The sequence below is a fragment of the Rhinichthys klamathensis genome, unplaced genomic scaffold (genome assembly GCF_029890125.1).
Source record: "Rhinichthys klamathensis goyatoka isolate OS25496 unplaced genomic scaffold, OSU_Roscu_1.1 h1tg000845l_1, whole genome shotgun sequence".
NCBI classification, from domain to species: domain Eukaryota; kingdom Metazoa; phylum Chordata; class Actinopteri; order Cypriniformes; family Leuciscidae; genus Rhinichthys; species Rhinichthys klamathensis.
Window position 1 is genome coordinate 73,363 of NW_026607219.1, and position 24,911 is coordinate 98,273.

The 24,911-nt window shown below is 38.5% G+C and overlaps 1 protein-coding gene across 2 annotated transcripts; it reads left to right on the top strand.

Annotated features, from left to right (window-relative positions):
• Positions 1-570: 570 nt before the first annotated feature.
• Positions 571-24,601, top strand: kpna3 (karyopherin alpha 3 (importin alpha 4)). Of its 2 annotated transcripts, none has more exons than XM_056243772.1 (17): positions 571-711; positions 9,609-9,653; positions 14,207-14,296; positions 14,389-14,418; positions 14,539-14,591; positions 15,055-15,150; positions 16,397-16,482; positions 16,596-16,682; positions 17,205-17,383; positions 18,154-18,198; positions 19,132-19,263; positions 19,346-19,474; positions 19,654-19,758; positions 20,316-20,387; positions 20,467-20,629; positions 20,802-20,896; positions 22,415-24,601. In XM_056243772.1, exons 1-17 carry the CDS (start codon positions 643-645, stop codon positions 22,511-22,513), a joined length of 1,575 nt encoding a protein of 524 aa, XP_056099747.1. In that variant the 5' UTR covers positions 571-642; the 3' UTR covers positions 22,514-24,601. The 2 variants fall into 2 exon arrangements, with proteins under 2 accessions (XP_056099747.1, XP_056099748.1); XM_056243773.1 differs by having other exon boundaries at positions 17,205-17,374.
• The last annotated feature ends 310 nt before the right edge of the window (positions 24,602-24,911 follow it).

Genomic DNA, 24,911 nt, shown 5'->3' on the forward strand with positions numbered 1-24,911 from the left:
GATTCGGATCTTTCCCATTATGGAGTTTATAATATATATATATATATATAAATAAATAAATAAATAATTATATTTATTTATTTATTTATTTAATTTTTAAATACTAAAAAATTATTTTAACTCATCATGGTCACTAACATCCCGCCATGGTATCTGCTCTAAAATGATCAAATAAAGCACAAACAATTGCATGTTTCAGTTCAATTTTGCATGCATGATTCAGCTCATAGAGTGCATAAATTTACATTGAACCTATTATTTAATTTGCATATACAATAAATAATTAGCTCGACAGATTTTTTGATAAAACAGATTAGACAACTAACATTAAAATAAAACGTGTTGATAAAACGTAAGGCATTTAAGTGGGTCATAGACATATTTTCACTTCTAGGACATTAAAGGCTGTTTGTAACATTTCAGAAAAAGAAGGTGCGGTTCAATGAGTCGGGGAGAACCGCTAATTTTGTGAACCAGTTCATTAAAGAAGTTCCGACTCAAGTGAATGATTCATTCACGTCTCGGACATCGATACACCCCCCGCCCTCCTCCTCCTCCTCCTCTTCCTCCCCCCTCAGCGGAGCTCCTCTGCTCTGCGCGTCGGTCGGGAGTCACTACAGACACACACATACACACAGAGCCATGGCCGAAAACGCCGGCTTGGAAAACCATCGCATCAAGAGCTTCAAAAACAAGGGGCGAGATGTGGAGGTAAGTCCACCGGATAGTTTGGACTCCGGGCTTTTTTTCCCCAGTTCGTTTTCCTTCCCCCGAGTCTCTGTGGTTCTGGTTTTATGGTGTCGGATCGGAGCGGGTGTTTGTGGACCCAGCAAGAGCATCATGCGGAGCGGGCGCGGCCTACATAGAGGCCTCTTTAAACACATATTTCCCTTCAATATTCACGAGATAATCGCGGCTTATACTCGGACTTGAGCTGTTATAGCGCATTATTTAGTCGTGTAATATTAAGACAGGTTTATTTGTTAGGTCGAGTGGGTGGCTCAGCTGTTAATTTTCTGTTTTAAATTGCGCTGGGCCAAAAACATGCAGATTTATCGTGTTAGCATGTGTGCTAGCTGCTAACTGGTTAGCAAGCGGCAGATTAATCGTCTACTAGTCCGTTTATTCGTGTGTTTTCTTACCCATACTTTTTAACATTCATGTATAGAAGATAAACTCTCTAAACATTAGCAAATAATCTTAAATGTAAGTTGCGAACCAGATATATGCGACAGAGACAGGTGTTTTAATACCGGCTTTAGCTAACGTTAGCTCTCCTAAACTGAACCAGTGACCAGTCATACCTCAACATCTGACCTCTTTATTGCTTTTTTAGTCACGCCAGTCTAGCAGCCCTGCTGTAGTTGATCTTAATGTACGTGTCCATTGATTAGAGCTGATTATGGTGGTTTAAAAAAGATGACATTGTGAAATGTCAGTTGGTTAACATCTTTTCCTCTTCAATCAGATTGTCCTTTGGTGTGGTAATTAGCATCTAAAGCTTCACCTGTAGGTATACTAGAGCTACATAAGCATGATTTTATTACCTTCAAACTGGAATGAAAACCTCCAGATGGTAGTGCTCCTAAATTCATACCCCGAATGCAGGCTGCATAGAGGCGACCTAGAAATACTAGTAAGCCAGGTTGTGCAGTAAGATGATGGATTATAAAACACAGCGATGGAATTTTTCGTTCTTTGACATAGTTGCCTTTGGCTTGCCGCTTGCACACATGTTATGTTTAAGTTTGTCATGACTTTCAATTAAGCTGTCTGGTGATGGGTGCTATGATTGAAATTTTAAACCTGTCATTGATATGCATCATTTACCCATGGCAGTGAGAAGATCCACTGAAATGTTCTTCCAGTCAAAACTCTTTATCGCTGAAGTATGTTTCATAAGATTGTGCTGGTTTTAAACCTGTGAGAAACATTTTATGTTCAGTTATCTTTTTTGAAGAAGTTTTTAATAAAGTTAACCCAAATATAGTTTGAGTTTTTAGCTAAAATAATTTGTAAACACCTGAAATTGTTTTATCATACATTTTTCTCACCCATAAAATAGCCATAGACGCTGACATGGCATTAAAAAGCATCAAACAAGCCCATGGCAGTGATAAACATCAACAAATAGTAATTGGGTTTGTCTACACCAAATAGTTGTACATTGAACAAAACCTTTTACCTATGTCCTTTTGATGTATATATTATTTAGCAAATCTCAACTTCTTGATCACTTATCATTGCAAAATGTAAACTTTTTTTATTTAATAATATATTTTATGTTGAATATGTAGCACACCCGCATACAAACAGTACACTTAAGTAAAGCGATATATACTATATGCTTGATTTATGTTGTCGCAAAATGTAAACCGTATTATTGCCCAACTCTAATCTGCCAATTATGACTAAAGGCCCATTCACACCAAGGTTGACAACTATAACGTTAAAGCTCCTGTAGGTAACTTTTGAAAACATGTATTTGCTAAAACTGTCATTATGTCCTGACAGTATAATATGAGACAGATAATCTGTGTAAAAATCAAGCTCCTCTGGCTCCTCCCAGTGGTCCTATTGCCATTTGCAAGAAATACACGCTCCCTGTCAGAAACAACCAATCAGAGCCAGGAGGAGTGTCTTAGCACTGTCAATCACGCTCGTGTACGCGCTGATCACACCCCTCTCTTGCACAGTGCGAGCGCCGGAGCGCGAGCCGTCGTTCAAACTCAAGATTGCCGGCGTGCTGCAGCTGTGCTTATGACGGAGAAACAACCTAAACTGCCAATTCTCGAGTGACACCTGCTCATAAAACAAAGAGATAAAAGGAAAAAGACCGATGACGATAAACAAGCGAAAAAGAAAGAATTACACAGAGCCCATTGACTCGGTGTCAAAACTCTAGCCGCATAACATGTAGATAAAATGTCACGCACTCTGCTAAGCAACAATTGAAACCTGCTAATTCACTGGCTTGTCATGTTGCTGAAATAATGTACTAGCACACCTTATCTAGCATTATATATCGCTAGAATAATTACTTACATACTGTAACGTTAGTTACCGTTATATTAACGTTATGGAAAATACATAGCTGCTAATGATTTGAGGACCAAGTTTGTAGTCAGTTTGTAGTAAGTATGGGCAGGCCATAGTCAATGTAAAGCATATTATTGACGTTTAGTCCCTATTAGTGAATGTGCCATATAACTTTTTATCCGCCGTCATCGGTGGGCCTGTTTACTAGCCTGCGGGTTCACGACAGGCTCCGCTGTGGAGGACGAGCTGTGGAGGGAGGGCTGTAGCGCAGCAGAGAGCAAGGGGGTGGGACCTGGAAGTTGTGCTTGTTCAAATTTTCACGCTAAGTCAACGTTTTCTCAAAACTCCCTACTGCAGCTTTAACGATAAAGATATAGTTCTAAAAATCCATCGAAATATTAATGATTGGCAGAGTCCACACCACAGCTATAACGATAACCGCACAGATAAACAATATCGTTGGAATCACTTTCAGAACAATTTTTCCCAGCTGTTGGTGAGTGATAAAAACAATGACAGCCAATCAGAACCCATCAGACTTTAAAGAGCTCGAAGGTATAAAGTAGTACACGAACAAACTGAAGTGTGTGCTTGGAATAAACAAAAAAAAATTGTCTACTGTTGTGGATGCTAATATAGTTAGTTATCTTATAGCTAGACGTTCTTGGTGTGAACAGGCCTTAAGGCAAGATGATGTTAAAATATTCTAGACTTTAACATCATGATTTTCTGTAAAGCTGATTTGAAACAATGTGTATTGTGAAGAGTGCTGTATAAAGTTGATTTGACATCTATAACCAAACGCATTCAGTTAAATTAAGAAACATGGCTAACGTCACGTCTAACCCAGAGGACCACCGTAATGAGTGTTCAAAGTCACTTTCAAATGAATAGTATAACATTAAAGGTGCAGCGATCACATTTATGAAGAACTCATTTACTCTCACACCCTGTTGATACTGGACATCATTATCATCTTCTGCCTTGAGCTCATCCGAGGAACCCCTGAGGCCTTCTTCAAGATTAATGGTGCGAACTGACAATAGGCCGCTGGTGTGACTCAGCCGTCAGACACGCATGGCTTTGGATGAAGCCAGCAAAGCTGTCACCCTTCTGCAGCTATTCCGGGAATTTGCAAAGTAGATTCAGATTTCTCATCTTGTGTTCCTTAGAGCAAAGGGCTCGTGCATGATCCATTTGATGTGGCCAGCACCGGACTGTGGAACTGTGGGATACTTTGGCTCATTAGCTGCTAGATTTAGCCAATAACAAGGATGTACTTGTAGCTAACTGAGGGAATGACGAGTGCTGCTGTGTTTTGCATCGCTAAGTGGCTGTGGAAAAAGAAATGAAGCCATTTGATTCGTCTGCCATGTCACATACTCACTTGATACCAGCCTCAAAAATGGTCAAAAGAGCGTCTGAAGAGTTTGTTAAAATTTGCACATTATAATCAAAGAGCATTTGTGATTGGATTATGGGGCTGGGTATTGATTTGGATTTGTTCTTGATTCGATTCTGATCTAGATTCGATTAATTTGGATATATATTCTTACGGGAAAAAAATCTCAACCAATGCTGTTAATATAATTTTAAAGGTTTAGATTTACAACAAACTATAACATTCAATTGCTATTTATTTTTTAAATATAATGATCAAAATCTGAGTTGTATGCAAACATTTATTTGCACAAGGCAGCTTTTGTATTTAATGATTTTGTTACTTCCTACAATGTGTTGTTGAAATATAAACATTTAAATGGTTGCTGTCATAACTTCTCATGAAATAATTATTCAAACATTCATTAAATAAGACATCACTAACAGGTTAAATATTATTAATATGTAATATATGTAGTTAATATGTAGTGCATATATTCAGTAAAATACTCTAAAACAGCTTGTAAACAATGTTACATTTATATTATTGACATCTTTCATCAGTTGAAACACTGATTAAGTGATTACATGAGACATGATACGTTTCAGTAAGTTGTATCTTTCATGCCTTCTGATGTTCATAGCTATTTATTTAACGCTACAACCAATAGTAAAGAGGAAGAGATAATCTGGGCTGTGTTTAACTCCACTTTTAGACATGCACTCATGAACTTCCCTAAGCACTTCCCCTCTGTGGGGAATCCCCAACGCCATTTTGACGTGCGTTCAACTTCAAGTGGACGAGGGAAGTTTATTTGGACAGACCCTCCACCCCTCGATTTTGACAGATTGAGCGAGTCTACATGTACACATCAGGGAGATCTATAGACTACAATGCACCATGTTTGTGACTTCACAACAGATGGCGCTTCATTTACTTTCTTTTGTTGTTTTATTAACATTAACAACATTATTAGGCTGCTGTCCCTTTAAGACCTGACGCATACACAAATCCAAAATACTGTTACACATTCTTTCTGAACTGTTTACCCACTGTGTTTACGTTAATAGGCTACTCACCAAGATAGGCATTGTGTGACATTATTTTCGAGTGTATTTGACCATTAATAAGCTGCGAAAAAGAGCTAATTTTGGCACTTGTATGTTAGAGGCGGCTTTATTATGTGTGTGCGGTTCGGATTCAAGCACGGAACATGCGGGAATGAGTCGAATTATGCGTAATCCCGCCCTGAAATCCAGACCCGGTCACACCAACACTATTTAATCGGAGTGAATGAGACCTCTGAATGAGAAGAGGCGGAGTTTTCTCAACTCCGAAAGCGCAGCTGGTATCGGTGTATCGATACTGCCGAAAGGCGTATTGAAATAGTTTCAGATATTTCAGTATCGATACATATCGAAATATCAATATTTTTTAAGCTACCTTAAGCTGGCTGTTTTTTAGCACAGTTATAGTTTATTATATTGTTATAATTTCCGTTTGTGTATCTTTTAATATTGTATCTAATATGTTTATAACAGCACAAGCATACATGCAGGTCTATAGAATGGTGCATAAAACAAATTCATAAGGAAAACAACTGTAAATAATAAATCATCTCCATAGCAGATTCCAGTGATCAAGGGCTTAGGGAGTTCCATTTAAACGCATTGCAAGGGTTCTGCCAGTAGTGGGCACTCGTGCAACGTAAGCCATGATGTACAAAGCTTTTTGCGATTATTAGATGGCAGACTTGCTGCCAATGATGTTTAGTGAAGTTTTGCTCATGCATCAACAAAAAAACGGCATAGATTAAGGGTATGTTTACATGACAAAGATGTACTAAAAACTGAACAGTGTTTCTTTTGTATTTTTTGCGTAACAGATCCGTGAAAACGATTAAAATTGCTGTATTCTGCTGCCAGGCCAGTAGTTGGCGATGTCACTCTGTAAAGAAACGTGTGCGCGCCTATAGACTGAACACGCAATACACATAGCATGACGTCACCGTTTTCACAAATTGTTTTTGTGCTATCGTTTGCGGTAGAAGTTTGCGTTTTTAGGCCCCGAAACTCCATTGTCGTGTAAATGAACGAAATATTGTCGCCCGCCCCCCTCCCCCCTAAGAGATCGTTCTCGGGATTTAATAATCACTATCATTAAACAGTGTATAATTGATATAGTCAACCCAGCCCTATTGAATAACATAAAGAAATGTCCTCAGTAATAGCCTTCATCCTGCTATTTTGCATGTGCCAGATGCTTTAGCTAAAATATGTGCTGGTAAAATATTATAATTACACAATTTGCCAACTTGGTTGCATTCAAGAAATGAATTTTATCTATGCGTTTTCCCCAGGAATTGAACCCATGACCTTTTGTGTAGCAAGCATCACGGTCTAAAAATGAGTCAAGCCTGATGTTTGGGGCTATTGTGCAGTCAACCTATTTATTAGCATGTCGTGGACCTAACAGGAGTGCGACAGCATGTCCTCAGACCATGCTGGCAACCAGACAAACACATGCACACATACTGTGTCATTATGCTGGTCTCAAGAGTGTCAAGCTGTCATGTCACCGGTGAAGCCTCTGTCCACTGACTCCTGGAGTGCTTCCTCTCGGCTCTGCCCTCCTGTCATTCTGCTGTGACTCATACATAACGCATGCGTCACTAAAATACTGCTCATGTTGCGTATTCAGGATTTCAGGAAAGAATTTCTTGTTTTTTTTAGTTGAAAATGTGGCCTAGTGTTAGTTCAACATTGAGCCATGGTGCTTTTGCAGGTGAAACCAGTTCAAATCTGGCATCAATTGAAATACAGCTTTAGACATCATGTTACATGAATTGAATTCTAACAGGAACGGTGAGCATTTTGCAGGTTTTTAAGATGTTTTATGGGGCTCCTCCAGTTCAACTACGGCCCTGTTTAAGATGCATTTTGGTCAATTGGATCCCAAGTGGACGACGCTAAAACGTTTTGAGCTTGTCCACTTTCCACCACTTACAGAGGTAGTCGAAAACGCATTTGACCGGATTGCTTTCGTAGTGTAGACGCTCATTTGGTCGAATGTGTTCAAACAACCACAAAAGACCTCCTACTCTCCGCCTACTGACCTAATGTGTAAACATTATGGTAAACCACCCAAGTTTGGGTTGAAGACGACAAACCTACAAAGCACAATGTTCTCTCACCATTCCTGATTTCTAACACACACTCATAGCGTTCGGCTGGTCTTGCGGCTGTCAGAGCAGAAACGAAAGCTGATGCTCTCTGTATGTTTTATATGTAAATTGCTTATTTTGTCAGTTAGATCGAAGGATCTGGAAGAAAAAAAAACATACATTTACCAGCCCGTAGACCCTCCACTCGAAGAAAATCAGGACAGAATTGGTTGAAAGTGGACAAAAGTGAAGAATTAAAATACCAGGTGTAAACGGGTAGCCTATGTGTCTACCCTCGTCTACTTGTGGTCCGATCGACCAAAACGCATCTTAATACCAGGTGTAAACTTGGCCTAAAGTGCAGAATGATAGTAACACCAATGTCATGGGTTCATTTCCTAGGGAACACAAATTGATAAATATGCATTTAAATGCACTGCAAGTTTACTTTAAATAATTTACTTGTAAAAATGCATAATTTGAACTCTTTGAGTATTTAATAATTGAACTTCCTGTTATATTTAATTAGTCATTCAGAAATAAATGCTGGTATTTTGTCCTTTTCTGTTTCACTTTCTTGTTTGTCGCTTTTGCTTCTACATCCTCTCGCTTTTCCCCTTCATGACTTTTGGATTGCATAAGGCACAGTGTGGCTTTGCTGTAACATGAACTAGTATGCCCAGTCACAAGATCAAATTCGATCCGTCCCACCATCCCCACCACACAGCATGTGAAGTCTTTGCATTGTTGGCTGCTGATGTTTTTACTTTTTCCTCCTAGGCCATATTAGCCTGGTTAAAACCAGACCATTCTCAGTTGTAACTGAGTTATGGTCTGGCAAAGCGTCATAGACAAATCATTTCCAGAGGGGCGTCACCAACGGGCGGCGCGGAAAGACCTAAACCCAATCAGAGCGATGAAGGAGATGACGTATGCAGAGCGGAGTGTTGTTCTTTGCTCGGTTTTTAACTAAAAGGAAACGTTCAAATCGCTTAAAACAGACGCGATAGCTGATTCAAACGAGTGATGTTCGACGGCGGCATCCATCTTTGTAATGTAGGCTACAAAATCTGCTTCAAAATCCCAGCACTATCGTCATCGTGTAAAGCCCGCCCCAACGTTTCTGATTGGTGCCGTGATTTCGGCAGATTGGAAATGAGCTTGAATGAGCTCTTTGCCAGACTAACTTTCAGAGCAAATCTAAATTTGCCGGAAGTTGTCTGGGTTTTCCCAGGCTAAGGCTATATCCCATTGAAGTTGTATATTTAAGAAAATAAATAAATTAGGGAGCAGAACCATTTGCGATAAGTGACCTATCCATCTTGTCAAAGTCGGAATGAAAAGAAAATTCTTTTTATATATTTAGTAAGTGCATGTTGTAGATCTTACTGTGAACAATTTAGTCCGCTTAGGCTATATCCTGTCCCTGAAATCTCACGTTCATCTGAATCGACTTTTGCATGTCCAAATCCAATCAACAGTCCCTACCCTACATTGTTTCTTTTTTGAGAATCCATTACATTCTGATGTACATACAATACGGAATAAAAGATCCATCTCTAATTCCATTTCATTGCGACCTGAATGTGTTTAGTTGCTCCAGATATATTCCTGCTGCTCTGTCTTGTGCAGATGTTTGATCTGTTGGGTTTTATGGAACAGTTCTAATAGAATGGCCACAAAATGTGATCGTCTAAACAGAGGACTGAGTGACAGCTGGGTTCTGCCGTCACCATGGTTACCACGGTTGGTTGCGTCTTTGTTCTGTTGGAGTGGCAAGACTTTGGTTGGCATTTTGTTTGCATCATTACAGCCCATTAGTGGGTGTCACCGTGGCAGTGTGTGAATCACTTGTGGATTTGAACAAGTAGCTAAACCCTAGTATTAAACTTAAAGCAACCACCCACAATGCTCTGGCGTAACGTAAAACTCTGACAGTTGTCTTAGAATTTCTTTTTGTCTCTCTTTATACCTAAGATATGTTATACTGTACTACTTAACCAACCTATTTCTCTTCTTTTTCAGACGATGCGAAGACATCGTAATGAAGTGACGGTAGAACTGAGAAAGGTAAGTTCACAATTAATGGTCCGTCATTGTTTCAGGATTATTTGCATAGTCACTGATCATTTGCAAGTTTCCTCTGGATGGAAGTATTTAAGCTACATGTGTAGCTGAACATTGCATTCTGATGCAATACATGTGACTCATCAGAAGAAGAATGTTGGTTGGAAATAAACCAGACTTACAAAATTGATTCTCACCCCTCTTTATTTTTTTCATTCCTAAATAACTACGTGCACTCTTACCAACAACATTAAGCTGTTGATTGTGGTGATTCAGTGGGTACTTGAGGTTTGTATTTAGCGCTGCATGTAAGAGCTCTGAATAGTTCCTCAGTCTCGTTTAGGGCTGGGCTATGAAGCTAAAAACAAATGTCTTCACTAGCAGTATGTATGCATTTGCTCTGAAATTATCTGGAATTTATGTATTTATTGAGCTTGTTGCCTTTTAGTGGCTGACTTTTTAATTGATTCACTGAAATGGAGTTTGAACAATAATACAATATTTTGCTCCTGATAAATGAGAGATGGCATTAAAACAACTGCTGTGGGCCAAAATATTGAATTGAGGGTGGGGTTTTACTTAAGCGCACATCCTCTCCATCCCCCGCTCATAGCAGACGGGCGGTTGATTCTGATTAAAGATTACCATGACAAACACATTGTTTTCTGTGTATTAACTTGCATGGATTATTTGTTCACCACAAGACTAGTAATGCGCGCTAACAAAGTAAATTGGGTAAATGTCGACTTTTAAAAGCTGGTAGACCCTAGAATCGTCACCACCTTTTGCCCCTCTAGTGACGGCCATGCTTCTACCATTAGTTATAGGAACTATGAAAACGTTCCTCCGCTACCAAAGCCCCTGAAGTGTAGCTGCAGCATTGTGCGGGTACATCGTTCCAGGAAATAGAGGAGCATCTGAGCTTAAATGTGGCCTCGGCGTGGAGTCTCTTCATGCATTACAGTAAACTTAAGCAGGTGGTGATTGCATGTGATTGCACAGATGCTTTGCTCTTGCTTCAGGACGTTGCATTTAGGATTTTTCTGTTCTGTCTTTTCTGTAAGACATGAGCACTGGAAGCAAGGCATCTCACTCTAAATTTAGTGTATAGCGACAAATCTGATAGCGTAACCAAATGTTGACCAAACATTTAACATGGTGAATCAGATACCAGAGACCGAAGGATCCTGCTGCTGTGTCAAACACACGATCTGATCAACACCATAAGTGAGTAACTGAGCTGATAAGTCTTATGCCCGATACACATTGTACGTTTTTGGGATGTCCCAGATGAAAGCTGACCAATCGTGGCGATTTCTGTGGTCGTGGCTCCTAAACGGTGGTCCTATGTCATACAGTGAGAGGTTCAAAGATGGCCGTTGTCACGGTCTTGCGACCAAAGATAGCCTGCAATAATTTTCTGACAGTGTCAGAAATGTAGCATGATCATCTCACAGTGTGTAGACCTACATCTACTTGACTAGCCAATAAAACTGCAACATGAAATGGTGTGTTGATCAATGCGACATGGCGCTAAAACGTAAAACTATACATCTCAAGCTCTATTTGCAACAATGGCATGCCAAGTTGGCCTCTTTTCCCTAGTCCATATTCTCCTCTTTCACTTACTCTTTTTCAATGCACATGAAAAACACAATTGCCAAAGTGCATCTTGTTACACGGAACTTTGTTCACCACTAGCGCATGCTGAATTCAATGTCTTCATCATACAGTCTACATACAATGTCGTACCCAAGTTTATTAGATCCATGTCGTACTGTGTGATTTGTAATGATCTTTGCAAGGATTGCCGAAATCACAGTCTGTAGCAGACATTAGTGCCACGATTTCACATGTTGGAGATATTTGCTTTTGTTACCAGTCATGTGTCATAACTTGTTTTTTTTTTTTTAATTTAGCAGGAAAACACGACTAATGTTATTAGTCCTTGTTTAAAAAAAGCAACAGCAAAAAATGTCTTGTTATTGAAGCCTTCACATGGCTTTGTTCTCTCAGCTGGTGAGCGGTTTCTTTTGGAAATCTGGTTTGCGCTTGCAGTATTTGGGTCATGCCATCCATGGTCACGGGGCCCCTGGTTGGCTGCACCCCAAGAAGGAGGTTGTCATGAGGGGCTTCCCTCGTCACACACTTCTCCCCTGCCCTCCTCCCTTTCTTTTGGCACGAACTCTGAACCTCGCTAGAACTACTTGTGTATTTTTCTGGGTTTTACATATTAATAAATAAATGATAAAAAATTGTCACAGGTCCCTACTTGATAAAGTAGCATGTCATTCATGCCTTCAGCCTCTGACAAAGTCCATTATGACAAATGGCTACCGTGCTTTGTGTACCAGTCTGAGTGCATAGAAATCCCCTGTTGTTGATCTGGTAGGCCAGAGTTGATGTGAAGCAGAAGTTTAGTCCCACAGCCTTGATCTTGATGGATTTGGTGCTGGATTGGGTGACGCAGCATGTCCTGTCCATATTAGGCGGTTATACTGTCAGCCCAGAGGAATCGGACAGAATGCTGCTGTGCTCTGGTGTGTGAGACATTCCTCTTTGCATTCCAGTTTGCTCTAACATTAGCGTCACAGACCGCTCACCCTCACATTATTTTCTCACACAGCCTAGAACCAGAAGGGACTTTCTGTGTGCCATTTTTTCAGTTATTTGCCTTTTCTTTTTTAAGGGTTCGATATTGTGCTGTTAAATTTAATTTAGTTAACATCAGCAGCAAAATATTCTATTTAAGGGTTTTGTGAGAAAATATTTTTTTCTCAATTAGTCTTGCTGCAATAGTCTGTGTTAAAGGTGTTACACAGTGTTCAGCCGCACACAGATTACATCACTTGTCCACCACTGCACGTTTTTTTTTTTTATAGTAATAAAAATCATTTAGTTCAGTTAAAGAACTGGGCCCGTATTCATAAAGAATCTTAATGCAAAGAGTAGCTCCAAGTGACAAAATTCTAAGAAAATTCTTAGAAATGTGGGTGTTTACTCTTAAAATTAAAGAAAAAATCCTAGTAAAGAAAAATTAATTCAGAAAGTATCTTAACCCTTAAAAGAGGTCTTAAGGTCAAAATTGTTAGGAGTACGGACGAGGACTTTTAAGAGGCTTAAGAGTTTCTTTAGCAGAGGAGAAAATGGCAGAAAGAGGGAGAAGAAATGTGTTGCAGACAATGGATGACAGTGAGTTAATAAGACGCTATAGATTGACACCCGGCCCGAATTTTCCTTTAAGGATGGCCTTGTGTTCATCCACTACTGGGCTAAGAGTAAACACTGTTCCTCTGTCCAGTCGGGCTTTCTCGTCCTTCTTGGTTTTGATTCCATGTTTGTTACATTAAAATCAACATTCAAACCACCACTCAAATAGACATGCCAGCAATCAGTGTAATCAGTGTAATTGGAAAGAGTGGAACAATTTTTATCATTCTAAGCCATTTAAATACCTTATAGGAAATTAACAGCATGGTAAATAGAAAAAAGGATTTATATACACATATATAGTGTGTGTGTGTGTGTGTGAGAACGGTCAAATAGGAAAAATTATGCATGTAATTTCAAAGTGAAGGCTTAGAATAGACCCTATGCTTCAAATCACTCTTTTTTTTTCCTTCTTGGACAACCAACCAATCACAGTCTTCAAAAGATTGTGTCATACATAGCAACGGGGTCAACCCCGCCTCCTCACTAAGATGACAGTTTTTGTCTTTTTCTTGCTAAGAGTTGCTCTCAGATCGGTCCCGAATCGCTCTTAAGCTAAGACTCCTACGTAAAAGTTTTTAAGCTAAATTAAGAGTTTTCTGAGAGGATTCTTAGAATCTTTATGAATACGGGCCCAGGACACTACTTGTAAAAACTGATTAACCTGTGGGAAAAATAAGATTTTGTTGCAATGTGGGAACATTCTGTACATTTCTTAACTAATACTGAGAAAAATTAAAACTCTGAAAAACTGTCAAAAACCTGAAACATTTGCACATAACTGCCTGTTTACCAACTTATTTGGTGTTTTGAATTTCCCACACCTCTTCAGGTTGAGGTAATAAGGATGAAGTACTCCAGATGCTTGCTAAACGTCAGAACAACTAGCAAAATGTGATAGTCTGTCAAAAAAAAGTTTTTTTTCTGGCTGTATGTAGCACCTTCCGCTCTGCAGTTCCTTCTGAAGGATCCCAGTGTTAGAAACGAGCAGCTTATTTTTTATATTTAACAAAATATTCAAATTAAGTCATTTCATTCTGAACTCTTAGTTTGCTTAAATACAGGGGTTCAATGTGCTGCCCAGAGGACTGTTGTATTAAAGGCACAGCAGAAAAAACAGCCATTTGATTTTAAGCCGTATGATATAACCTCTTTAAAATAATAGTTTATTAAAATTAAAAACTCCTTTATTAAATATACATGACATTAATTCACACTTAAGAGTGTGTTCTATGATTTCCCCAAATGTATTAAGTCCGTAAAATCACAGATTCATTTGTATTTGGTTTGGTCTGTGTGAAGTGCAAGTATTCACAGAGGACCTAATATTTACTTAATCCGTACAGAACAAAAGAGACGAGCATCTCCTGAAGAAACGAAATGTTCCACAGGAAGAGAGTCTGGAAGATTCCGATGTGGACTCCGACTTCAAAGGGGTAAGAGGCTTTCTACTAATTTCATCTCCCTCCATATCTTCCGTTTTCCTTTACATAGTTGGTCTAAATTTTTCTCTTCCTTTTCTCCTCAGCAAAATGTAACGCTAGATGCCATCTTACAGGTAAGGTTTTAACGTGGTGAATGTCTGATAAATAACTGATTCGGAGGGTCAGCAGCGCAGTGCGAGCGACCCCTTCTTCCTCTCATTCTCCATTTCTCCTTTTTCTTTTTTTCCCTACAGAATGCCACCAGTGACAATGCAGTTGTCCAGCTCAGTGCAGTGCAAGCAGCCAGGTAATGTGTTGTGATGCATGATTTGATTGTTACACATTGAATGTCTTCTAAAAACATCTCTCATAACCTCATGCCTCTAATAACCTCAAGTCAACATATCAGACTCTTTGCTTTAATACACATGCCTGGTCTTTATGCACATGATTCATCAGTGCGTGCGAGTCTAAAGACAAAGTCCTAAACTAATTTATATTCCTTGTTGAATATAATTAAAAAATGCATCACATTTTATTGATGTTACCATTTTTTCTGAAGTAGTCTGATTAACGTTAAATCAGCTGAATGTGAAAAGCATAACTCGAAACAACAATGATGTACTCTGTCGATTATGCTTGTAATTAAATATGTTTTGCTGGATTTGTCTCTTTGAAATGGATTGCATTAACACTGCTGACATGTATTTGGCGTGCCGGATAATGGATGAAAGAGTGCCTGACTCTTTTTCTCTTTTCCGTCCTCGCAGAAAATTGCTCTCAAGTGACAGAAATCCTCCCATAGACGACTTGATAAAATGTGGAATCCTTCCAATCTTAGTCAAATGCCTGGAGAGGGATGACAAGTGAGTGTGACTATACATTGCACTAAATGAAATGATTCAAAACTTAATGAAACCTTTTTAATTGTGCTGTTTGTGTACAAACATGCATCAGAGTTAATGAAGTTTTCAATGTCAATCTTGAATGATGGTAGAGAAAGTGAATGAGATAAAAGAATAAGGGATGAGGCAGAAGGTGGATGTTAGATGGAGATCCTCAAGTGAGAACACTGCCGTTCAAAAATTTGGGGTCAGTAAGATTCAAGATGCATGAAATTGACAAAAGTGAATGTAAAGACATTTATAATGTTACAAAATATTTCTATTTCAGATAAATGTTCTTTTGAAGTTTCTTTTCATCAAAGAATCCTGAAAAAAAATGTGTTACGGTTGGTTTCTACAAAATTATTAAGCAGCACAACTGTTTTCAACATTGATAATAATAATAAATGTTTCTTGAGCAGCAAATCATCATATTAGAATGATTTCTGAAGCATCATGTGACACTGAAGACTGGAGTAATGATGCTGAAACACAGACAGTAATGCTTTAATGACTTTTAGGTGCGTTCAGTCGTGGCCTTATAGTTCCACCAAAGTGTTATTCATAAAGACGTGCTAAATCAGACACAACTTGCCCGGATTTCTACAGCCTTATTCAGCAACAGCAAAACAATTACAAATTTTATTCAACTTGTGAGGTTGCTTAGAAAATAGTGTCCTTAGGCGGGTGTCACACCTTTCTCCATGACCGGCCCATGCTTTTTTTAGGCAATGAGAAATGCTTTCTTCCTGTGAATTATTGAACATGTTCAGATTTGCTGACTTGTTTGGAGGCCATATGGTTAAAGTTAGCAAAATGAAGTGGAAATTATAGAATTTATCCTTATAGAGAAATAAGGATTGCTACCTGATACATAAATGGAAAACCACTTTTATTTTATTTTTATCATGCATGACTGGAAAAGTCATGAAAATGCATCTGACAATGGTTGTGTGTTACAGTGATCTGACTCAAACTGAAATCATTGCTTTTGTCTTCATGTCTGACTCTAAATGAGCCAAGAACTGTTAGTGTGTGTACTTTTTAAAAAGTTTTTATAATGGTCAGTTCTGGCTACAAACACAGAATTCTGTGGGAAAGTCCTGCTGAGCCCTTTTCAGAGTATCGCAGAAGGTCATTTTGTATTCATACTTGTCCGAGGTGAAGTTGTTTACCACCAGCGCAAAGAAAATCTGAACTTCCATTTCTCTCTCTTTTTCTTCATCAGTCCTTCATTGCAGTTTGAAGCTGCCTGGGCTTTGACCAACATTGCATCAGGGACGTCTGCACAGACACAGGCTGTGGTCAAATCCAGTAAGTTGTTTGGACAGGCCTTCGTCTACTTGATCAACCAGTTTTGACTATGTCAGCTCTCTCTGTGTTTGAAGGCTCTGTCCTCCTCTCATTCTCTTTCTCTGTCTGTGTAGATGCTGTCCCATTGTTTTTGAGACTTCTCCACTCTCCTCATCAGAATGTGTGTGAGCAGGCCGTGTGGGCGCTGGGAAACATCATTGGTGAGTAACTGTGAAATATCCTCACACTGTTATTGCCACTGAATTGGGTAACTGAAAAGAACAAAAACAAGAATTTATATCGAAACCAAGGAGAGAGTAAGTTGTTTTTTTTCATTCTCCTGGCAACAAATACTAACCAACCAATGTGAACTTTTGGATGTCATGTCCAGAACAGCTGCTGCATGCATATTGGTGGCGTTAACGCATTGAAAGCTGTTGGTTCAACCAAAATTAAACGCCAAAGACACAATTTTAGATTCAATTATAGTTGACATGCCTCTCACAAACCTTTAAAGCTTTTCTTCCATTGCGCCACCTATAGTACTGGAGTATATTTAAAAAAATATATACCATTGGTTTCTTTTTTTATATAATTACTGCTATTGCATTTCTTAAGTAGTGCATTGACAATTTAAAAAAAATCGGGATCCATATAATTTGAGAGTTGTAACAGCTGTGATACTCATCAGTAGTGTTATTTACACTTTTTAACACAAGCTTGTGATTTATGGTCCTTTGCAGGTGATGGACCTCAGTGTCGAGATTACGTCATCTCGCTCGGTGTGGTCAAACCTCTCTTGTCGTTTATTAATCCTTCCATCCCCATAACCTTCTTGAGAAACGTTACCTGGGTCATTGTCAATCTGTGCCGAAACAAAGACCCACCCCCACCCATGGAAACAGTGCAAGAGGTGAGGAGTGTATGTGATCGTACGTACGTTTAATACTCATTTCTTTTAGTTGGTAAAAATGGTCTATAAATTGTTTAATTGAATATTGTTTAGTAAACAAAAACTGTGTTTTTATATCATCTAAAATAACACTTGATCAATGTTAACATAGATGACTAATGTGTTTTTACCACATCACACTATTTATCCGCTCTCATTAAGTCGGTTCAAGCCTGACTGCTGAAGTGCATAGAAATACAGTGATTTGATTGAATAAATTGATCCACTCAGCTGGCTGTTTGACTGATTGATATGCACAAAGCACTTCATAAACTGGCATTTAATCCAGTGAAGCACCACTGTGCCACAATTTTTAAATCTTAAAGAGTGTGCAAGATATTATATGTATTTTCATTCTTGCGTTTCAGACTAAACCTTTCTTAATAATCTGAAGTCTGTTTCCTTTCTATTTAGCTACTATCCAGTCATGGGTTGCAGTTATTATGCTGTATAATCTAAATGCCAATATTTTTATCATTTATTTTCTTCTCCTGTCTGTAATCTGGAGGTATATCTTTGAGCTGAAGGGAACATATTGTACCTCCTGCTGCTAGGAAATCATTAGTGTGGTGTTTTCACTGTGTGTGTGTGTGTGTGTGTAATATAACAACTGTTTCTTTGACGGCAGATCTAATGAATATTCTGTTGTCCTACAGCTGATTTCATGTTTACATGCTGTGTGCTTATTCTCAAAATCTGGTGAAATATCAGCTTCTAAAATATCAGTTTTTCTTTCACAGATTCTTCCTGCCCTCTGTGTACTCATATATCATACAGATATAAATGTAAGTACAAGATGTAAAAAAATTAAATTCTAAAGCAGAAGTGTTGCTCTTAAAGGTGTCATCGGATGCCCGTTTTCCACAAGTTGGTATGATTATTTAGGGTCTTCATGTAAAGTTTGTAACGTACTTTGGTTAAAATTCCTCAATTCCAATTTTGGAAAATTCCAAAATTCCTCTTTTTACCTCCTCAAAAACAGCTCTGTTCACACCGACCCCTTTCGGTGCATGTCTCTTTAAATGATAATGAGCAACTGCTCACCCCACCCCTCTCTTCCATGGGGCGGAAATATTCTAATATGGGAAATATGCTAATACGGGACAGTCCCTCGGTGGTTGTGGGCGGAGCATGAGCAATATGACATCCTATTGCTCAGAAAATCCAAACGGCTTGATTATTACGACTGTTTAGGCTTTTTGAAGATTAAAAAAAAGGAGAGAATGGATTTTTTTCATTGTATGGTGGTTGTGTCCACACACTGTAAAGACACATTTATGTGCAAACACCATATAAAAGTGAATTTTGCATCCGATGACCCCTTTAATTGAATTATGAGTGTAGTAAATCTGTTTTTAGTCTCTTTACTAAGTGATAACGTACAACCAGCTGGTTATTATCGCACAGTAAACACGGAGTTTATTTGAACCTCGATGTGACTCGAAGGGTTATTGTATTGTTTTGAAGGACTTTATTTTGCAACAATTGGCTGACTGTACATTTATCCCAGTTATTGTATGGCTACTTATCAAATAAATATACATTTAAACTAAAATCAATGTTTTGTTAATGTATCTCAGCTTCCGCTAAGTAAGAAAAATAGTCCATTTGACATCACAGTACAACAACTGACCAGTCTGAGAGCTGTGCAGTAAATGATAGAAACCGAGTCTTGACTGAGACTAATTTAGAATACTAAAATCTTTTTCTTTCTCTAGATTCTGGTAGACACTGTGTGGGCTCTGTCGTATCTGACAGATGGAGGTAATGAGCAAATTCAGATGGTAATAGACTCAGGTGTTGTCCCCTTCCTTGTCCCACTGCTCAGCCACCAAGAGGTCAAAGTTCAGGTAAAAAATAATGCAGATTTGTCTAGTTGTTTCCGCTGAAACCCGAATCTGGTTTCTGATAGTGTTTGTGTATCCTCATTAGACCGCAGCGCTGAGAGCGGTGGGGAACATTGTAACCGGGACGGATGAGCAGACTCAGGTGGTGCTCAACTGTGATGTCCTCTCTCACTTTCCCAACCTGCTCACACACCCCAAAGAGAAGATCAACAAGGTGAGACAAACACACACATCCCATCGGATCCCATTTGTGTGAAATGTAATCAAGATGATGAAACCCAAACATTTACTTGCCTAATTTCTTAAATGACTCCAGAAATCTCCCCAAACCCGGTGTAAGCACTGTGGCGCATGTTTAGAGTACATCTGTGATGTGTCTGTTCTTCCCTGCAGGAGGCAGTGTGGTTCCTGTCCAATATAACAGCAGGTAACCAGCAGCAGGTGCAGGCTGTAATAGATGCTGGTCTCATACCCATGATCATTCACCAGCTTGCCAAGGTAAGACTTTATCTGCGTAGCCTGCTATACATCCACTTTTTCCCCTTTTGCAGTTTAGCATTAACACCACCAAAAGTCTGAGACCACATGTAAAAATGCTTCTATTTTGCGTTTTCCTATTTTATTTTTATTACAAATTATATACAAATTAAATATCTTAACACTTAATATTTCTTATAAATTTTATGTCATAATGCTGTTTCTTTAAAGACATAACTTTATTTTTAAGTTAAAATTATCTTTTAAATCCAAGCAATATCTAGGGAGTAGAATATCCTAAAGACTTGGGATTGGGTCTTATTTGACTTGGGCCAATAAGCAACCACTCAAAACACCTTATAATTGACATGAACCACTCCTACTTTCTTCAGAAAATGTAAAAACCTAGTAGTACTATGATTATTTAACTTTTAATAATCTGTTGTATGGCATGTGAAGTAAATTCTAAAGCATGAATCTTGACTCTTGGAAGAGTCCAGTTTAGACACTCCCCCAACTAAACAGTGATTTACCTTGAATTTGAAGTCTCATACATGTATCTTGGTTTTTCAAAACAGGGTGATTTCGGAACACAGAAGGAAGCTGCATGGGCCATCAGCAACTTGACAATAAGTGGAAGAAAAGATCAGGTTTGAACCATTTGCAATGAATCTTGGATTTAGAGCCACTTTCCCTTCATTTCATTGGTTATTTTGCTGCAATCGGCAGGTGGAGTACTTAGTGCAACAAAACGTGATCCCGCCCTTCTGCAACCTGCTGTCAGTGAAAGACTCTCAGGTGGTCCAGGTGGTTCTTGATGGACTGAAAAACATCCTCATCATGGCTGGGGAGGAAGCCAGCACAATTGCTGAGATCATTGAAGAGTGTGGAGGTAATGCATGCAGCGTAGGAATAGGTTGTCATGGTTCCTTCATATTTCGACTGGTTGTATTCTAAAAGATGACCAGTAGTCTGAAATGATCACACCTGTACATTCACTGATGTTTTTACTTATTTTGTAGAAAAAAAAGATGATCAGTAATAGTCTTGCTTCTGACTTTCAGGATTGGAAAAAATCGAGAACCTACAGCAGCATGAAAATGAGGACATCTATAAACTTGCATTTGAAATCATCGATCAGTACTTTTCAGGAGACGATGTGAGTCTTGTTTCATGGCATGTCTCTGTATACTGCTTGACAATAACTTTCAGTTTATATTCTAAGCACGGACTGCAGTTTTGTCGTCTGCCACTTTAAATGGATTGGAGTGGATTTTGCAGGGTTCCCACTCATCCTGGAAAACCTGGATAATTGATGACAAACTTTCCAGTCATGGAAAACATATGGAAAATTAGAGAAAGTGTAAAATGTCCTGGAAAATCTTGTTGTTGTCCTGGAAAATTATTTTTAAAAAAGTTATTTGTTTTTTATTTAGGTGAGAACAAAGAGTTTTTCACTGGCCAAAAACAACTACCGTTAGTTGCAGAAAGTACAATGTTCTAATAATTAATAATTTTGATGTGATTATAAGGTCAATAAGATATTAATTGTGCACTGTATCCAGCTTCATTGAGTATAACAGGAGTTTTCACAACAGTGCTGAACTCTGTGAGCTAGCGCTGAAGTGATTGACAGCTGTAGTGATTAAAAAAGGAACGCTCTTTGTTTGCTATCTGCATATAACCCATTTGCAGTTTGAAAAAAGTTTTATTTTTCATGCTGCTATGTATATACACACTGCAAAGTTTTGGGAATGACTAACTTATTTAAATGTGGGATTGAATCCAAAATTTTATTAATTGACATGGTGATAACCAGCATTGGATGGGACAAAAAATTCTGATGTCAAAATAGATGTGTGCATTAAGTGTAAATGCTCGTCCACACGAAGACGCGTTTAGCTGTATATGTAAAAACTTTGTATCATCAGCGTTTCGATACAAACAGATCCGGAGTTTAGGGATCCTAAAACGCCGGATAAAAACTAAAAAGTACATTGGACACAGGACTAAGACTAAATAATAATAAAAAAAAATGCTTACAAAATGCATGACACTAACACTAATAGAAAGGCACTCTGCATCTGCTAGACTAGGTAGTGGAGGGGTCTACAGTTAAAGGCATGTTGTACTACTTTAATTTAGAGTGTGTGATGCAGACTATTGAGAATATTGAGCTGAAGCTTGACTTCACAAAAATGTAATCGCAAATCAAATCGCAATCGCAGTATCTGTCCGAAAAATCGCAATTAGATATTTTCCCCAAGATATTTTCGCACAGCCCTAGCTTTCATAGTCATAATGTATGATTAAGAGCTCATATTAAAAAGTGATTTTATAGTTAAGTCATGGCAATAAACTGTACGCCTTTTAAAGATTTAGAGAGCAATATATTACTTTAGGGCGTGATCCTTGTCTTTTTTTCCCGTCATAGTAAAATTGAAAATGTCCTGAAAAAGAGTGGGAACCCTGTTTTGATTCATCAGCTGGGGAAAAAAAAACATTCTGAAAGTGATTTCTGCGATATCTTTCCTCTGTGGTTATCGGTATACTTGTGGTTTGGACTTCCCATTTTCATAGAATTAGAGCGACTATTGCAACTTTACAGTTGTAGTAATCATTCTAGTTATTGTCCTTGGTATAAACTGGCCTTAATTCTTTTTGGCTCTGCTTGTAGATTGATGAGGACCCCAGCCTGATTCCTGAGGCCACCCAGGGAGGCACATTTAATTTCGATCCAGCCTCCAACCTTCAAACCAAGGAGTTCAAGTTCTAGACAACCAGAGCTTCGAACTCAGGAACGGTGGGTTTCCCAGCTGCTCCTCAACCCCTGCCACCTACTGACCCATCATCTACCAACCACTCACTAACCAGAAAAAACAACCAATCACCACGCTCAAACGACACTCGCTCACACAGAAGAAAATAGCACTGAAGGTTCTGAGTACCTGTCTCAACGCCACTCAAAACACGGATGGATCTCAACAACCTCAAGACATGGAAGAGAAAAAAAACAAGATTATACTGCAGTTGCCAAAAAAAGAAAAGAAAAAAAAGAGATATATTTTGCTCTTCTTTCACTCACTCACACACATAGGTGAGCATGAACAATAATAGGAACTTCTGTTGTTGTACCAGCCATCATATCAGCCAAGGAAGATGAAAGAAAGAGATGTTCCTGAAATAAAATAAAAAAGCAGGGATTTTTCTTTTTTTTCCAAGAAATTCCTTCCCTCAAAACATTGCATTTCTGGTGATGATCTTCGAGTCTCAGACAGACGTCCAGCCTCTACTGTGTTAAGCCATTTGGACCCCCTCCCTCATTCATCTGAATCTGTGACCTAGCCTATAATGGGTTATTCCATGGAATATAATTCAAATGGGGGAAGGGAGTGTCTCTAAATATGTGGTGTGCAAACAGAACTTAAATTATCGCCACAAATTCTTGCTTTTTCTTCAGCCTGAAATTATGGATATTTAAAAAACAAAACACTGAAGATAATGAAGAAAAAAATTGTCAGCAGATCACACAAACTTAAATGGAGAAAATCTCATCTGAGACGGTCAAGCACCCTCATTTTGAGTTATCAAGTTCTGCAGCGATAGTGTAGTGGACATTCATTGTGCCGATCTTTTTGGTTTGCAATTGGACTGTCGGATGTGTCAAAGGAGGATCCTATTTGAGATGATCATCAGTCCCAACCTTTGGAAGTTCATTGAGATCACCTTAACAGGTCTTTCTGCTTAACAAGAGTGCTCTGGCAGCGCTCTTTATTTTCTGGATTCAGCTTCTCTACTTCCTGTCTGTAACCATAGTAATAAGTTCTTTGGGACGAGCCCAATTGTAACCGGTTGGAGGATATTTTCACTAAATCACTAAATTCAGGACTCGGTAGTCAAAACCACAAGGAACTTTGCAACAGTGATTGGATTGTGAATTCTTTTTTTGTTTTGATCAGTGGAGCTTCCGCTTTTGCAGTTTTTCCAGTCTTACGCGCACACACTTTTGGGTTGTTCCCGTTTTATTGCTTAATGTAAGTGGAGAGCGATGTTCGCTTAATTTTGACTATACAAGCAATGGGAAAAGGAGATCCATGACATTGTGGGTCCTTTTTTTTTTTTTTTAAGTTTGTTTTTAATCTTATTTCACTTGCTACAAAACCTAATCGTACCAACTAAAAATATAATTATATTTCTTGTTTAGGTATATAATGAGAAGCTACCACACTTAGGTCCACTAGACGTTGTTGGGACGCTACAGAACAATAATAACATTGTGATTATTGATTTACAGCCATTAGGGGTATCTCTTTTGTTTGTTTGTTTTAACTTTTTTGTTTTGTAATGACAAATGATTGCCATTATTTGGAAAATGGGCTTTCTTACTGTTGTGACTGGACTTTATTTTTTTGTTCTTTTTCCCTGTGCATTAACTTGTAAAGGGATGTATGGGGAAAAATTGCCGTTGGACTAAAGTAGTTGTGTTTGGGCCGCAAACTGCTGAAAAGACAGTAAGGAAGCTAAAGGCAGCCCTGATGATTTTTGAATTAGCCATTTATTGTTGAACAAAAAGAAAAAAAAACTGGTTTGAAATTCATGGACTTATCTAGACAACTAGAAAACGAGCCACTTTAAAGAAGTTTTGTCTTGTATCAGAAATGGATACAAGCGTATTGCTTGTTGCAAGATTTTTACTTGCTGAAGAAAAAAATTAATCTAAAAAAAGCGACAGATCGCATTTTGGCCTCTGATTGTTTGTATGTTTTTATAAATTTTAGAACTGAATTTCTCTTTAAGGTGGCTCATCAGTATTTTTTTTTTCAACTCTTGTGCATATTAAAGATAAAGAATGAGTTGAAATTCATTGTGCCTTTTGTTTTTCATTTCAAAGCAACTAAAAAAGGTTCATAATGCCTACCACGTTGCATTGGAGCTGCTTATAATATTGGGGTCTTTTGGGTGTTATATCTGCCTATCTCTGGACTTTACGATGAGATGTTCTCTGGAGTAGAGTATAACTCTAATTAAATTATCCTCTAGTCTGCTGGCTGACTTGTAATTGATCCCCTTAACTTGCATTCTGCTCCCTTTTCATTCTTTTCATATGGATCACAATTATAAACCCCTTCAACATACCCACCCCTCCCCCTTTCTATGGCAACACATCTTTCACT

Bases quoted from the DNA above. Each gene is read 5' to 3' on its own strand.
- kpna3 (XM_056243772.1), top strand. From the start codon at position 643: ATGGCCGAAAACGCCGGCTTGGAAAACCATCGCATCAAGAGCTTCAAA. The intron at 9,654-14,206 runs GTAAGTTCACAA...TAATCCGTACAG, and splicing joins TGACGGTAGAACTGAGAAAG to AACAAAAGAGACGAGCATCT. The intron at 20,630-20,801 runs GTAATGCATGCA...TCTGACTTTCAG, and splicing joins GATCATTGAAGAGTGTGGAG to GATTGGAAAAAATCGAGAAC.